The 17,289-nt window shown below is 38.1% G+C and overlaps 1 protein-coding gene across 1 annotated transcript in view; it reads right to left on the minus strand.

The window, feature by feature from the left end:
• The window catches only part of LOC109409635 (platelet-derived growth factor receptor beta), a gene marked incomplete in the record, with an annotated part of 434,203 nt that overhangs the window by 139,676 nt on the left and 277,238 nt on the right, over nt 1–17,289 (minus strand). The window contains 1 exon segment of the mRNA XM_062850911.1: nt 234–375. Within this exon segment, the coding sequence (XP_062706895.1) occupies nt 234–375 (142 nt within the window).

Below are 17,289 nucleotides of genomic sequence, written 5' to 3' on the forward strand. Positions count from 1 at the left end.
ATGCTGCTTCCAAGCAGTCCGTCCACCGGGCAAGATTTTCCTTGTTTGCAAGAATGCTCATATGGCTTCAGATCCTGGCATGTGTTTTTAGAAGAGGATTTGTTTGTGGAAAAAAATGACTTTGTTCGAATAAACAGTCCACATGATGTGTAGAGCTTTCAGACAAGATTGTCCAAAAATCCAACAGACATTACGGTTGCGATGCGTTGGCTGGTTGATGTGTGGTGGCTTACCTGGAACATGGAAAATTTCATTCGAGTACCATTTGAAATCCAGATGCTGCACCGTTATGTTGTAGGTACAGTGGGGCATGATGATGCATTCGTGTTTCTTATGCACAGTTGGATCAGGAGGCATTACTACTGATGTGATTTCCTGGAATTATAGATGAAAACTTTCGTTAGTTCAGGGGAAATAGATTTTTTATAGCTTCTTTTTTGCGCTTCTACTGACTACACATATCAATGGTTACTTTTTCGTGATTGAGGGTAGCCAGTGAAAATGCACAATGAATCAACTGCAAGGGTTGTGTTGACTTATTTGCTTTGAAAAGGTTCTGGGAACCGTCTTAAAACCAAAACGACTTTATTGTGGCTAAATGATGGTGTTGAAAACCTCCTCGAATCTACCTGACTACTCAATGTACTTCATTTAGCGTTTCGACTTGTGAGATGTTCAAAAGCGGCGTTAAAGTCATCGAATCTACGACAGCTACTAGTTGTATCTACAAAAATTATGAACCAGGTTCATACTCACACAGCCTCCGGCTCTGTGAGAGCCTTATGACAAAGGTTCATATTCACACAGCCGCAGGTAACTACGGTCTATCAAGTGGTAGGTTCTATGATTATACATATAAGGGTCTCCAAGAACTACTTTGATTCAGGGTCATCGAATATACGAGAGCTACTAGTTGTATCTAAGAGCATTATGAATGAGGTTCATACTCACACAGCCTCAGGCATGTATGTTCTATCAACTTGTGGGTTATATGATTGTTTGGGTAGGAGTATCCTAGAACTCTTTGGAGTTTAGGCCATCTGATCTACAATCGTAATCTATTGAAGTATTGAGATTTGAATCTATGCTTGCAATGCATAGCCTCATGTAACTATGCGCTGTCAAGTGGCTAGTTCATTGCCTGTTTGAGGAACTCCGAGAACTCCCTTGAGTTAAGGTCATTGGAACTACCGACGTAATTCGCTGTCCCTCATAGCTTTATGACTAAGGTTCATACTCACACAGCCTCAGATAACTATGATTTCACCTTTAAACTATAAAGTTCACCCGAGAACTTCTAAAACCACCATGATACCTCAGTGAAATTCACCTTAGAGCCTCTGAAGCTTCGTAAGCCCCCCTAAAACCTACCGAAATGACCAGAAGCGCACTGAAACGCCTTGAAGTGATTTGGAACGCTTTGAGACCCTCATAAAACCTCCGTGAAATTCACCTGAGAGCCTCTGAAGCCCCCTAAAATCTCCCTAAAACCTCTTGAAACGCCCTGAAACACATTGATACGCCTTAAAATTCTTTGAAATACCTCTGAAACCCCCATGACACTTTCGTGAAATTCACCGGAGAGCCTCTGAAGCCACCTAAAACCTGTCTGAAACCTCCTGAAAAACCTTGAAACGACTTGAACGACTTTTAAACTGCCCATGAAATCTATGTGAAACATATTGCGTGTTATTTCTAGTACCACTGAAAGTTTAGGATCAAAGTAGCGGATGCTATCGTGGTTGTTATGGACATCCTAGTAGCTCTGCGTCCCGCAACCAAATGTCAACAACTCAGTAAAGGGCTGTTTGCAGATCAGAAGGAATTTCTCGGCCTATCTTGATGCATGGGAAATTCCTTGCCTTGATTTTTGGATAATATTTCCTAGTATTTCCTAGTATTTAGGGCTACTAATAAAAGTTTAGAGTTGCAGGCCCCTTGAGAAAATCTCATGAAATGTCATGAAACACATTGAAACGCTTTGAAACGCCTCTAAAACTCCTATGAAATCTCCGAAAATTTCACCCCTATAACCTTCTGAAACATACTGAAAAGCATTGAAACTCCTTGAATCGTCTCTGAAATCCCCCATGAAACCTCCGTGAAACTCACCTCTGAGCCTCTGAAGCCCCCTAAAACCTGTCCGACCTCCTCAAACGCCTCTAGAACCCTCATGAAAGAAATTGAAAATCGCCTAAGAGCTTCTGAAACCTCATGAATCGCACCGAAACGCTTTGTAACGCATTGGAACGTCTCTGAAAGCTCTGTGCAACTAGCCTGAGAACCTCCGAAGCCTTCAAAAACTCCTCTTAAACGTTCACCTGCGAGCCTATGAAGTCCCTCAAAAGCCCTCTGAAACCCCCTGAATCGCCTGGAAATGCCACTGATCGCCCCGCCCCCAGGAAACACTCTTGAAATCCCTCTGATCCTTCCTCCTTTACATCTGAAGGCCTTGACCCCTCCCCCTCTCCTTTGCATCTGCTAGCCACTTGCCCTTCTTAACCCTTCAGGACGCGCGCCGTTGTAAAAAGTACAACACTACCAAAAAACCTCACTCGTAGTATACAGCGCGAGCGCGGTGCAGTTTCAGCTGGTCGATGGCGCGCGTCCTGAAAGGTTAAACTTTTTTGTAACCTTGTAATCCATATAGGTGATGAATCCATTTGGGTCGGACATTCTCTTGTCCAAAACCGGTCGACGAAAGGTAAATTTTAATATCTTGACGATTGTAAGAACAATAAGTGTTATGTCTCGTCTCACGTCACGCGTATTGTGAATGTTGAATGCTATTGGACATTTCTTCTCTATACATTCTTCCAGGAAGTTGTCCAGGAATTCTTCCTGTGTTTCATCTAGGGATTTCTTCAAGGATTTCAACAAAAATTTCTCTTGTAATGCCTTCATGAAAACCTGCCAGGATTCCTCCATTAATTCTTCTGGTAACATCTGGACGGATTTCTCCAAGGAATCCTTAAAGAGTTCTTCTTGACTTATGCGTGTACGACCATTAGTTTATTCGAAACAAATTTGGATATACCTACAAGGCAAAAGTCATCTATGGGGGCGTCCATAAATGACGTAGCTTTTTTAAGCAATTTTTAATACCCCCTCCCCCCTCGTAGTATTTCGTCACAAATTTGGAAACCTTCCCTATAAATGACGTAGCTTGTTAAACCCCCCCCCCCCCCCCTCAAAAAAAATTTCATTTAAAAAAGCAAGTAAGGTACCCCGGGGCAAGTGAGACTTATAGCTAGTATTTTTTTTTAATATTTATTTTAAAGACTAACATTCTTCATGGAAAACATAGGTATCACACCTACGGATACTTTGAATACAAAAAATGTTATTGTTTCAACCATAAAGAGACCATATACGTTATTGTTGTTCATATGTAATTTTCAATTCACTAGGTGAAATTGATGTGCTCTACTACATTCGTCGTTTAAAAATAGATTTGTCATTCTACAAATACTTTTTCGGTTTCAGGATAGTATTTGGAGTTCTTGCAAATGATTTCAAGCGAAAAAGCTGTATTTTATTTTTATTTATTACCTTTAGTTTACTGCTCTCACTTGCCCCAGTGCATTTCGCTATCTGGGGTAAGTGGGACCTATGAGAATAAACAAACACAATTTTATGGGTTCATCTCGCCTTGTCTAGCAAAAGATGAAATTAACACGAAAGGCAATAAAAATTGACGCGTTAAGTAATCTACTATTAAATTAAACTTTATTACCTCTATTTAGATGATAAAATTCTTGTTAAAAATGGTAAAACCTTGGGTAAGACAAAAAAAAAACAAAAGCATGTATTTTTTATGTTTTTCTCTAAATGTCTTCCATTATTGTTTCACTTAACGCTGCATAATGAATTCTTTAGAGCATTCAGGAACCGTCCATAAAAAAATAAAATAGGGAATTGACCTTTTCAAAATTCATGATTTAATAAAAACATTATTTAATGATCGTAAGATTATGTAAGGGAGAAGATATTACTGAAAATTTCGAAACCCCAGATTTACTTTTGGCGAGATTCATCAACTATATAATATGAAGACCAAGTTTCGAAATCTTTTGTCTCTTCACTTTACGGCGCTTTTTGTATAAAAAAAAAATCAATTTATTTTGCATGAGCTGCTAGTGTTGATTCAAGTTTTTTTTCCGGCGATTTTTTATATGTTACGTAATTTATGCACGATACCATAAACCTCTTCTTATTTTAATCTCTAAACATAGTCATTCATATAAGAGGTTTTTGAATTATGTTACCTTATTTGTTGCAACTTATATTAAGCCCTTTGAACAAAAACTCTGAATAGGTCCCACTTGCCCCGTGAAACGTAGTAAATGAAGATCTGCTACACTTTTCATTATATGCATAATATATGGAATGTAAAAATTTTGAAACAGTTTTAATGCACGTTAATAAGTACAAATATACCAACAACGTCTTTTGGGTTCATTGGAATTATTAAAAAAATTGTGTTTTGAAGTTTTTGGCATGACAAAACCAAATTAGCATTTTTTAGGTCCCACTTGCCCCGGGGTACCTTAACGAAAAAACTCGAAACTTAGTTTTAATTTCAATTTAAATTTGTATGTTTAACAAATACTATGAAAAAAAAAAACAACAATAGCTAGAAAACATTGCCGACTGTGGAGCGCATCTGGGGTGATGGTTAAAGAACGTGACTATCACGTCGAGGACCTGAGATCGAATCCCACTCCAGACGAAGTCGCAAAATGTGAGTTCTTTCTTCGGAAGGGAAGTAAAGCATGGGTCCCGAGATGAACTAGCCGAGGGCTAAAAATCTCGTTAATATAGAAAGAAAAAAATACATTACCGACTGTCAGGTTCAGATTGCCAACATCAATACCATAGGATTAACCAGAGGAGAATATCAACAAAGCTAATGACTCAATAAACCACCCATTGTCCTGCTTAATGCCGAAGATCAGGAAGTTGATGCTTCCAACACAAGTTCAATACCAAATTAGTCTAGGAGCTCTTCCGAAGATGTTAGTTTGCTCACTAATTAAGAATATCAATTTGGTTTCATTTGAATAAAATTCACCACTACATTTGAAGGACCCTGCAGGAGTTTCTTCTGAAATTCTTTCAGCAGTTCATTCTGGAATTCCTTAAGGAGTTACTTTTTGGATTCCCATTATTGAGAATTTCTCCTTTTTAATTCTTCCAGCACTTCCTTCTGGGATTTCTCCAAGAATTTCCTTTGGGATTCCATTTGAGATTTCCTCCTTTTTTGTAGATCCCTCCAAGAACTCCTTCCAAAGTTCCTTCTTCGATTCCACCAAAAGTTCCTTCTGAGATTTCTCGCTTTTTTCCCAGGACTCCTCCAGGAACTTTTTCCGGCATCCCTCCATTCACTCCTTCTGGAATGCCTCCAGGATTTTCTTTCTTAGATTTTACCAGGAGTTCTATCTTGATATCTTCCGGGATTCCCCAAAAGTTATTTTCGGGATTCCTTCAATAATTTCTTCCGTGTTTTCTTCAGAAATTGAACCAGCAGTTTCTTCTGAGACTCTACAAATAGCTCCTTCTGAGATTTTCCAGGAATTGATTCAAGATTTCTCCAAAAGTTTCATCTAGAATTGCTCCAGGAACTCCTCAAGGGATTTCTTTTGGAATTTCTCTATGATTTCCTTTAAAGGTTCCTCCAGGAGTTTCTTCTGGAGTTCTTCTGGAAACCCCTTGAGGGATTCCTTTTGAGATTCCTCCAAATCCTTTTGGGATGTTTTCAGAAGCTTTTTTTGGGATTCCCAGTAGGAATTCCTGTGAAATTGTAATCCTTCTCCTGTTGGGGAAACCTATAAAGAGCAACATGAGAAATTCCTAACAAAGCTGCTAGAAGAGCTCCTTAAGAAATTGTTGGAGGAATTCTTCGAGGAAGTCCTGTAGAAACTATATAAGGATCCAAGAATAATGCTATAATGCCGAAACCTTATCCAATGCCAAAAAAATTTCCTTTGCAGCCTTAGCGGGGTGCAGTGCCCTATAGCAAGCAGCAAACTATTGGTCGTGAGAAGCATTTGAGCGAAATTGATTTTCATACACATTATTCTTTCATTATTCACTATTCTTTACACATGATTTCAAAACCATTTTTTCAGATACAGTTGTTGCCTCCGAAAGCTGCATGTCTAATGGAAGCCGGCATTTATGTCCATTATTTGTTATTTACATTAAAGTTATGGATAAAAATAGATCACACAATATTTTTTGTTTACTAGATAATGATACTTAATGCAAGTAAAAATTTTATTAATTAAGAAATGCTTTTTTCCAATGAGCTTAGTAGAAAGCTACGTAGCATATCATAAACCCCTACCTCCCTATCGTCACACTTCGTCACAAAATCCCAAACACCACCTCCCCCCCCCCCCCCCCCCCCAAAAGCTACGTCATTTATGGACGATCCCTATAGACTGACTGACAGCATGCTGAGCTGAGAGAATAGCAAGTTAGTGTTACTCTTTGCAAGTGAGAGCTCCCATCCCTATGGTTCATTACTACATTCGGGAGAGAATTCTGTAGGAATCTCAGAATAGGAATCTCTATAGGAATCCTGGGTGGAGTCCCTAAAAGGCTACCTGATGGCTGGAATCTGGGAGAATCTAGAAAAAAAAAAACAATGAAGGAATCCCAGCAAAAAAACAGGAAGAATTCTGGAGGTACCCTGATTCTTCGGAACGAATCAATGAAGGAATACTGGGAGGAATCCTTAAAAGAATGTCGGGAAATATCCCTGAAGAATTTTCTGAAAAAAAAAAAATATCCGAATGAATTTGATAAAAGGAATACCCAAATGAATTATCAGGGAAATATTGAAAGAATCCCCTATAAAAGGAAGCCCTGAAAATATTCAGGAGGAATTTCTAAATGATTCTCGGGAGGAATATCTGAAAGCTTTCCGGAAGCAAACAACAAAGAAATCTCGGGAGAAATCTTTTAAAAAAATCTCCCGAAGAATCCTTAAAAGAATTCCTAAATGAATCTTGAGAGGAGTCACTAAAAGAAACCCTACAAAAAATAGATGACGAAATTCCGGGAGGTATTAATGAAAGAAATCAAAAAGAAAAAAAGATAAAAGAGATAAAGGCATGAATCAATGAAGGAATTGTCTGAGAAACCAATGAAGGAGTCCTGGGGAAAATGGACGAAGGAACTCAGGGAAAAACATCCAAAGGACTCACGAGAGAATCATTGAAATAATCCCTGAATAAATTTAGTAGAGCAATTTCTAGGGTAATCAATCAGAAATTTCCCAAAGGAATTCCTGAAAGTATTCCAGAAGCAATCGCGGGAGAAACCCAACAAAAATCCTGTAGGAATCCCTGACGGAGTTTGGGAATAATTCGTGATAGAACCCTGGGAAGAATCCCGGAAAAATCAATATAGGAACTCCATGGAAGAATCTGTGAAAGAATCCCGGGAAGAATCAATGAAAGAAACTTGGCATAAATTTTCAATGGAATTCCAGAAAAAAATCCTGGAGAAATTCGTCACAAAATCCTGGAGGAACCTCTAAAGGAATCACAGGAGAAATTCCTGAAGAAAATCCGGGAATAATGAATGAATCCCGAAAGGAATCCCAAGAAGAAAAATCCCGGAAGAAATCAATTGAGAAATACCGCGAGGAATGCCTGATTAAAACCCAGTAGACATTTTTAACGAAATTCATCAAGGGTTGAATCGAATCCCGATCCCGGAAAGAATCACGGGAGAAATTCCTGGAGGAATCCTTAGAAGAATATTTAAAGCACAAACGAAAGATGCTCTTTCCATTGTTGTCAGAGAGTGAAGAGAGAAACAACTTTTTCAGTTCGAGTGCGTCAACCCAACACTGAGTTTCTAGCACAGTACTTAAATTTGAGTGAATACAACCTAGTCGAAACTTTTGTTTAGGTGAAAAGAACTTAAAATTAGGAAAAAACTCACTTTTGGGTAGTTTCGTCTCTGCGTGTAGAGGAAATTTATTAAAACATTCGCAGAATGTCTTTTTTATGAACATGATGCCACCTATTGGCACCATTGGGCCACGCGAGGCACTGTTGGCCATAATGGATTGTGATTTGACGTTTGCCTTTCTTTTTTTTGTTTTCTTACCCAACACAGATCGAAAAAAGAGTGTAGGGGAACTGCGGCCATAACGCCCATAGGGGGCAAGTTGCGCCACCCTTGTTTTAGGCAAACCACGTTATTTTCTGTACTTGTTTAAACTGCAATTGTTAAAATAAGAATAGAAATGCTTCTTTACATTTGAGCTTACATATTTTTACTAAAAAAATTGTACAAAAACTCCAAAAAAAGGTTTTTGTTACTTCTGATGTAATTTTAGCCTGATAAATTTTGGCCCTTTTTTATATCACTTAAAAGAATTTTTTTCTCGCTATCCTCACAACATGTTTTACACACTCCCATTATTTATGTACCAAGCGGAAAAACTATCGAAATTGACCCTTATAACTTTTTTACAAGGGTCCAAAGCTTCTGAGGCATATGTGGGGTAAAATGCCCACCCCTAGTTAATTGCATTAAAATAGCCATTTAGATCCGAATTTTTGCATAAATTATGTAGAACACATGTTGGAACAAAGCAATAGCACATTTTTACTATAAATAAGTTCACCAATCACGCAGCTGTGTGTAATTTTGTAGTAATTATTGATAAAACAGCTCACTATGCCGTTTAAATGGAATTGACCCATAATTGCAGGTGATCCATAATTATGTAATAACTGTATACCATTTACGAACAATAACAGTTGACAATAAACCAGGCGCGCAAGTATATGTACACAATTTGGCATCTTGGCGTTAGCTGTGGCTAGTGGCGCGTTTTACCCCGCATTAAAACTAAAAATCTGAAAATCAAACTTTTTTTCAAATTTGAATTTTTTAGTAGTAAAACATAAAACTGGTGTATGGTTTCTTCCATTTGGATGGAAACATGTTGGTGCTTCATGTAAGTGTCAAAAAAGTGTGTATTATGAAGTGTTTCGTGGTCAAAATTGGACTCTTCCTTAACGTGGGCGTCTTACCTCCAGTTCCCCTAACATTCTGTGACATATGGTGCTCATAATTGGAGCGTGGAATATCATGTGAATTTCATGAAATATCATGTAAACTTCCATTATATGTCATGTAATTCAGCATGACTCTGAGAGTTTACATGACATATAACACAAATTTACATGATATATCATGTAAACCATCATAACACTAAGTTTACATGACTAAAATGAAGTTTACATGACGTGTAAATCTCATTATTTTTATCGGTGTACCATCCTGGGAGTGATCTAAATAGGTATGAAATCCGTTATCTTTTTTTTTTTTGGGGAAAATTTGACTTCCCTCCCCCTTGGATCATGCTTTTTGATATATCTAATACATGGACTGTTACACTCTATCAGCCCCCCCCCTTCCCCCTGAAACGATGGACGTCATACTTGAATGACCCCTGAATGGAATACCGATAGATATTCCAGGGTTTATTATGGGACGAATCCTTACAGTATTCTCTGGAGGGATTACAACCTGATAGGAATCCTGGACGACTCCATGAAAAAAGTGTTTACTCTTTATAGATGATTCCAAAAGCCCCAGTAGAGAAACAGGGGTGCAATCAGTATTAGATAACAAAAGTTCTATAAACAAATAAAAAAATGTGAAATAAATTAAAATTTTCCATAAACACTTGATTTTTGAGCTATAAAAACAACTACAATAATTAAACAATTGCTATTTTTATTGCATTTTCGATGTTTTTTATAGCTCAAAAATCAATTATTTATGGAAAGTTTTAATTGTTTTATGCATTTCTTTATTTGTTTATGGACCTTTTTTCATTTATTACTGATTTCACCTCTATTTCTTCTTTGGGACTGCTGGAATTATGTATGGGATTTTTTTTATTTATTATGGAACGTTTAATTATCTGCTGTGCCGAGATATTACCAACAGTATCTTGTACCGACTTCTCCAACCCTCTAAGCAGCAAGGTTGTTAATCGATAAATTATCGCCGATAAGTTAACGCCAACTATGACCTCGTTGACAGTTTTTCGATAATTCGACGTTAACGATAAATAGTGCGTTACATTAACGTTATCGTTATCGCGTCTTCGATAATTTATCGAAAATTATCGAGTTAACTGTTGAATGCCAGGAGAACACAAATCGTTGGAGTGGAGACTTTGTACTTTGGTCAATAGATGTGCATCTCATGATGTGTCCGTTCGTGTATATGACTATAGCATGAACTTGTTAGGTCGTTTTTTTTCCTTATCATAACCTGAAGGAAATTTATACGCAATCTGCTACGTGTCAAAGTGTAATCGCCCGGGAAAAATACTTCTTATTTAGGAATGTAATTTACACAACAATGCTTGGAGGAATTTTGGTTGAAAGCACTGAAAATTTCCAATAAAACCGCTAGAGGAATTGTTATGGAGACAAACCAGCCTTTGGCTGAAAGTCTCGATAATAAAGACATAAAAAAGAGGAATTATTGGGGTTCCTGGCAGAACTCAGATGAAATGCGAGGAACTACTGAATGATCTGTTGCGACTTTCACGATATAATTCCTGAAAAAAATACTCGGAATCCCTAGCGGGTTCGAAGCAATTATCGTAGGAATTTATTTTGGATTGTCAGCAGATTGTCGATGGAACCCCAGGCAGGATTCTCATAGGAATAGTGCGGAATTCCCAGGAATTCCTGACTATCGCGGCTTTGTGACTTTTGCGATGGAATTCTTGACAAAATACACGGACTCACTGGCGGGATTTTCGAAGCAATCATCGGAGGAATTCCCGAAGCAATACATGTGGAACTTATTTTGGAATGGCAGGATCATTGTAGCGTAGGAATAGCGAGGAATTCCTGATGGAATCCTCGATGGGTTATTGAAAGGATGACGCGAAATGTCCAATGGAACCACTGGTGAAACTTCCGTTTGAATCCTCGAAACATCCAAACAGCTATGAGGATGTCAAACGTATTCGACCAAGATTGCTATGATTGAAACTTCTAAAGTTAACTTCAGTTAACTAGCGTTGAATTATCGAACGCAGATGAATCCTGCGATAATTTATCATCATCGTAGTGAGCGATAACGTTAAACATGATTATCGTTATCGCCGATAACGATAATTTATCGATTAACAACCTTGCTAAGCAGAATATCCTCTTCGAATGAGTGTAATCAGTTTTGTACCTTTTAAATCCGCCCTCTTTTGCTTATCCTCTGATAGATAGTCGTATTTCGACTTCCACTTATAATCTTCCTCAGTGTGAGTTATCCTCCAATAGTATGTTTTTTTCTCCCCAGTATCGCCTGTTCGAAGGATTTGTTACCAATAAGAACATCACCAAACCAAACTACTTTGACCAGATAAATACATTGGAGAAAACACCAAATTTGTATCTTTTTGTTTGGCTGAGCTATTATCAATTCAATTATACTGCAGCACCATCTAGAGAGAGAATTTTGAACTAAAGATCATTTTAACACAAGATTTACATTTCAACATGTAAATTTGGAAATCACTCAAAGGGGCTTTTCCCTCTTACAAAATTTAAAGTTAAAAATAAATAAATAAATAAACAAGATTTACATCCGCTTGAGCAACATTGCCGAAGACACCAACTTCAAATTTTAAACCTTTTACCCAGCATGAAAACAAATTTACTTTAAATTTGAAATTGGACTCATGAATTGTGACCATATGTAGTCTTTGTTGCAACGTTTAAGTCAATTCAGTAATAAAGGCCGTTCACACCATACTTAATCCGGTATTTATCGTGTTTCTTTGTCAATTAACCACGGAATGGTATGAAACTTTCTATGCTCAAGACCGATACATTGACGAACGAAAATAAAATACATTGTTCTACAAATCACCTTTAGTATTCAGGATGGCACCATCTGAGTTAGCACGCAGAAAATCTATATTGCTCAAAGGCTTTGAAAATTCGTATTCTGTATTAACAAGTTCTCCCAAAATTCCGTTGAGTTGTAATGGATGATGAAACTTAATGCCTCAGAAAATTCGTATATCTCAGAACAGGATTTTAACACAACAAACTTACCATAAAGAAGATCCTGAACGTCTGAAACGAGAATTTGAGAACCAAATTCCCTGAAAGATATTAAGTATGTCAAGCAATATGTTCGGTAGAGCTAAAATTTCAGATTTTTGTAGCAACATATACGTTCAGATTTTTTTGGAAGAATGTCTCCAAAAGCGTCTCTTACGTTTTCTGAACAAAAAAAATGTGACCTTGTTCTGGTCAGTTTTGGCCATTACGTTAAAGATACAATCACTTGGTACGATCAAAACAACGTTGCTTATGTAACCAAGGATTGTTACCCACCAAAACATCCACAGCTGCGACCATTTGAATCATACTGGTCTATGGTGAAGGAAGACTTGAGGTCACACTTGAGGTACACTCTTGAAGCAGTGTAGAGGTGTCAACGATCTAATAATTTCGTTAATTAAGGCGAAACTGGAAGCATTTCCCCATTTTTTGGTTTTAGATTTTTTATTAAATTACGAAGCAATATTTTCAAAATCGGTTTTCGTGCACATGCAGAGTATGGATCAAGGTATCTTCTGAATTTTTTTGTAGTGGAAAATGTTTTTCGTTTTTGCAGAAACCATTTTTGAACAAAATTTCACAAAAAAATGGTTTCTGCAAAAATGGAAAACATTTTCCACCTCCAAAAAATTTAGAAGATACCTTGATCCATACTCTACATGTGCACGAAAACCGATTTTGAAAATATTGCTTCGTTATTTAATAAAAAATCAAAAACCGAAAAAATGAGAAAATGCTTCCAGTTTCGCCTTAAGGTGTGAACGGCCTTTATTTCAATATTGCTTCAATATGCAAAAATTCATCAAAATTGCAGCGTTCTTCCTCAACCATCAAACCGACAGATGTGCAGCTCCTTAATGTGAATAAATCGTGTGGTACAACATCTGCGGAAGTAGCCCGAAACCCTAAAGACGGCGCAGAAAAGGTACGAATAGCTGCCGAATATATTTTTCTCCTTAATGAGGGCTCGGTGAAAAGGTCGCATAACCTGAAGCAACAACGGCACAACGACGCGACGACGCGACGACGTATGAGATCCAAGAAAAGCAAAATCAAGCATTCCAAAATCCAGTTGGTAATTTCATTTCGTATCTACCTACCAACGTAACGTAACCCACGACAGTCAACAACGATTTATTCATGGCTTGTGTGCTATTCATCCGTTGCGTTGCTGGAATGCTGGAATTTGGGAAGGTAGAATTTGCCATTCCGCTTGACTTTTCCATTACTACTGGTGCTTCGTAGGCCAGTTGTCGACCGAAGCCTAAAAACAAAACTCTTACAATGAAATGAATTCTAGACCATTTACCTAAATGCATCAAGCTTGAGATAAAAGATTTGTAAAAAGATGGGCGAAGGCAGCATTAGTATTAATATTTTCGTTCTCTGCTGAATATGCTCAAAGGTAAAGAATGATGAAAAGCTTAATTTGTCCGTACCACAACACTCGCCTGTATTGAACGGCTTATGCGGTGGGTATGGAATCTTCTGGGTCCGATATGAAAAGAAATCCATCTCCCTGATTGAATGGTTGTGGTATGTTACTTACCAGAAGATTATTTGTCGAAAACGACTAATGCCTTCCTGCCAACAACGCTTGAATGGCTTTAAGAAATATCTTGCTAAATTTTGCTCTTTTCTGGATTATTCAGCAATGAACCGGCACACAGTTGTATAATCCTCTAGGCACTCCCTAGAATTGTGTCTTAGGGTGAATAGAACAATCTGTGAAAGATTCAGGTCAACCAGCTTTAACATGAGCTAGCATAAGTGTACTCTTAATGGCGGTAAAAATGTAAATTTATTGAAAATATTTATTTATTTATTTATTTATTATTGAGAATTTCATCCGACAGTGGTGTCTTAATGAATACAAATATAAAACTAATTGAACATAACACGTGTTATGAATAGCCTTAAACCTCTTAGTCGTAATATTAAAATCAAACAAGTGTACTACTTCGTTGAAGCACTACATCATTGATCGTACCGGCTCTTGGCATGCATAATCACGGCGTCTGAAAGGCAATCGGAGGAATTCGGGGCGACGAAGAGCATATCCAGGAACGTTGAAGTTGATCATCTGAAGCAAGTTGGGCGCGTCAATCTCCGCCGATAGAAGTTTTGCTACGAACATAGCCTTAGCCCGTTTTCTTCTCTGCTTCAAAGTTTCCAGTCCTATCAATTCACAGCGGCTCCCATACGGTGGCAGATTTAAAGGGTCATTCCACGGCAAGTTCCGTAACGCGAACCTGATGAACCGCTTTTGAACGGATTCTATCCGGGAGGCGACAGTGCTGTGATATGGATCCCATACAATCGAAGAGGTTTCGAGAATAGGTAGAACGAGACTAACATACAACGATTTGAGCGTATACGGGTTTCTAAACTCTTTGCACAATTTGCTCACAAACCCTAATTGACGGCGTGCTCTGTCGATAACTTCTTCATGGTGATTCCTGAATGACAGAGCCGAATCTAGTGTCACGCCAAGATCACGAATTGATTCAGTTCTGTTTAACAATTCCCCGTCAATGGTGTAATCAAACGGCACATGACTCATTTTGCGGTGGAAACTAACGACAAAACATTTGGGGATGCTTAGTTGCATCTTATTAGCACTGCACCACGCTGCAAACTTATCAAGCACAGTCTGGAGTTTGCGACAATCATCAATACTATTTACTAGGATGAACAGCTTCAGATCATCAGCATATGCTAAGCAAAATCCGTCTCCAAGGTGTAGGATAGCGTCGTTTATGAACAAAGAAAAAAGAAGTGGGCCCAGATTTCTTCCTTGGGGTACACCCGAACTACTTACAAACCAACGCGAGATAGACGAACAAATTTTCACTGCTAGTTTCCTACCGCAAAGGTATGAACGCAGCCATTCCACAAAATTGGAAGAAAATCCAAGCTTTCCTAGTTTTTTCAGCAGTATATCATGGTCAACCTTGTCGAATGCAGCCTTCAGATCGGTGTAAACAGCATCTATTTGTCGACCTTGATCAATGTTGCGCAGGCAAAAAGATGTGAATTCGCACAAGTTTGTCGAGACGCTTCTTCCTGGGAAAAATCCATGCTGGCTCATAGAGATGTAATTCTTCGTCCGGCTAAACAGGTGTTCCGACACAATTATCTCAAACAACTTTGAACACGCGCAGAGCGATGTAATACCACGATAACACCGTGCATCGTTTTTGCTGTCCTTTTTATGCACCGGAAACATAAACGATGCTTTCCTACGCGTAGGAAAAGTTGAAGCTCTTAATGAAAAATTGAACAGATAAGCGAGAGGATCCAGCAATTGCTGACTGCATTTCTTCAGGATACATGCGGCGATTCCGTCAGGTCCAGGCTAATGAGACGACTTCAGCTTTTTTACTGCTTTTCGCAAGGATTCAGGTGACACAACGAACGTACAGGGGATACTCAAAATAACTGGGAAAGGTAAAATTTTCACTTTTCAAAAAATGTTCAAATCGCAATAACTTTTCAAAAAGGGCATCAAATATTCTTAAATTTTTATTGTAAAGTATCAGTGGTCAAAATTTGGAAAATATCGGGCCATTCTAGCCAAAGTTATAAAGGTTCTAGAAAATGGTATAATTATCCGATAGCCAATTTTGAGCTGTTATATCTCCGGATTCAATGATCCGAATGCAATGAAATTTTGATCATTTATGACTTATATAATGAGCTTTTAAAAACATTTGACTAAACTTAAAATTCTTCACACGAAAGAAAATTATTTCTATTAGATTATTTTTCTAATATAACGCTAATTTATCCAAAACTTCATCATCGTTTCAAAATTCGAGATAGTAATTATAGTTCATTCAAATTTCCTCTAGTTGAATTGAATATATTTATGTTTCAAAGGAAAGCAACCAAATAGCCTTCATTAAATTGAAAAAGTAATGGGATGCATATGAAAAATAAATTCACTGAAAAACATGGAATAAATGAAATCTCCATAACTTTTTTTCTGATTAGTAATTTCAAATAAAGTCAACTGTTTTTCAAAATTCATTACATTAGTCATAAATGATCCATATTTCATTACATTCGGTTCATTGAATCCGAAGATATAATAGCTAAAAGTTGGCTATCGAATAATTATACCCTTTTCTAGAATCTTTATAGCTTGGTGTAGAACAGCCTGATCTTTTCCAAATTTGAACCACTGATACACAACTAGTTGATGAGCTTACAGTAGAAATTTGAGAATATTTGATGCCCTTTTCGAAAAGTTATAGCGGTTTGAACATTTTTTGAAAAGTGAAAATTTTACCTGTCCCAGTTATTTTGAGTATCCCCTGTAGTAACATCTACGCAATCAGCTGGCGTCAATTCCAATGCAGCATCAGCACTTCCGCGATTATTGGCAAACACTGAACTGAAGAAAGAGGCGAACAGTTCACATTTTTCGGGCAGGCTATTAGTACGTTGGTGGTCCAGATACATTGACGACGGTAAACCTGACTCCTTGCGTTTGGATCTCACGAAGTTCCAGAAGCTTTTGGGATTTTACTTCAGATTACGTTCTGTAGAGGCGGCGTGTTGTCGACATAGTCTACAGTTCAGACTACGGTAACGATGGCTGGCGAACTTGAATGACAACTTGTTCATCGGTGCGCGGTGTTTACGGTATACTCTATTGGCTGCGTTGCACCTCCGCTTCAGAAGTCTCAGTTCGGCGTTCGACCAAGCTGGCTTTTTCGGGGGACGACGTTGTGGCACAAACATCGCAAATGCGCTCTGGAGGATGTCCGGGAATTTCTCAACAGCTTCATCTAGAGTAGTGCAACTAGTCACAATTGACCAATTAACCAGTGTCAGGTGTTCACTCAGTTCACTGAAATCTGCTTTTCTGAAGTCTAATGCATTGAAATCGAAGTCGTCCTCGAATGCATCCATCGTTGGACCACAGTTTTCGACGCAAAACAGAAAAGGTTTGTGATTGGGATCGATTGAAACGAGAGGATCGTCAACTTCTTCAATAGTGGAAACGTTCACCAACTCTCCACTGACAAATAGTAGATCCAAGACGTTGCCGTACTGATTTTTCAAGTCATTTAGATGCCACATATTGTTTGAGCTCATTCCGTCAAGCAATGTTACGTTGGACTGTGTTAGAGATGAACACGCGACGTCCACG

The sequence above is a fragment of the Aedes albopictus genome, chromosome 2, assembly GCF_035046485.1.
Source record: "Aedes albopictus strain Foshan chromosome 2, AalbF5, whole genome shotgun sequence".
Classification (NCBI taxonomy): domain Eukaryota; kingdom Metazoa; phylum Arthropoda; class Insecta; order Diptera; family Culicidae; genus Aedes; species Aedes albopictus.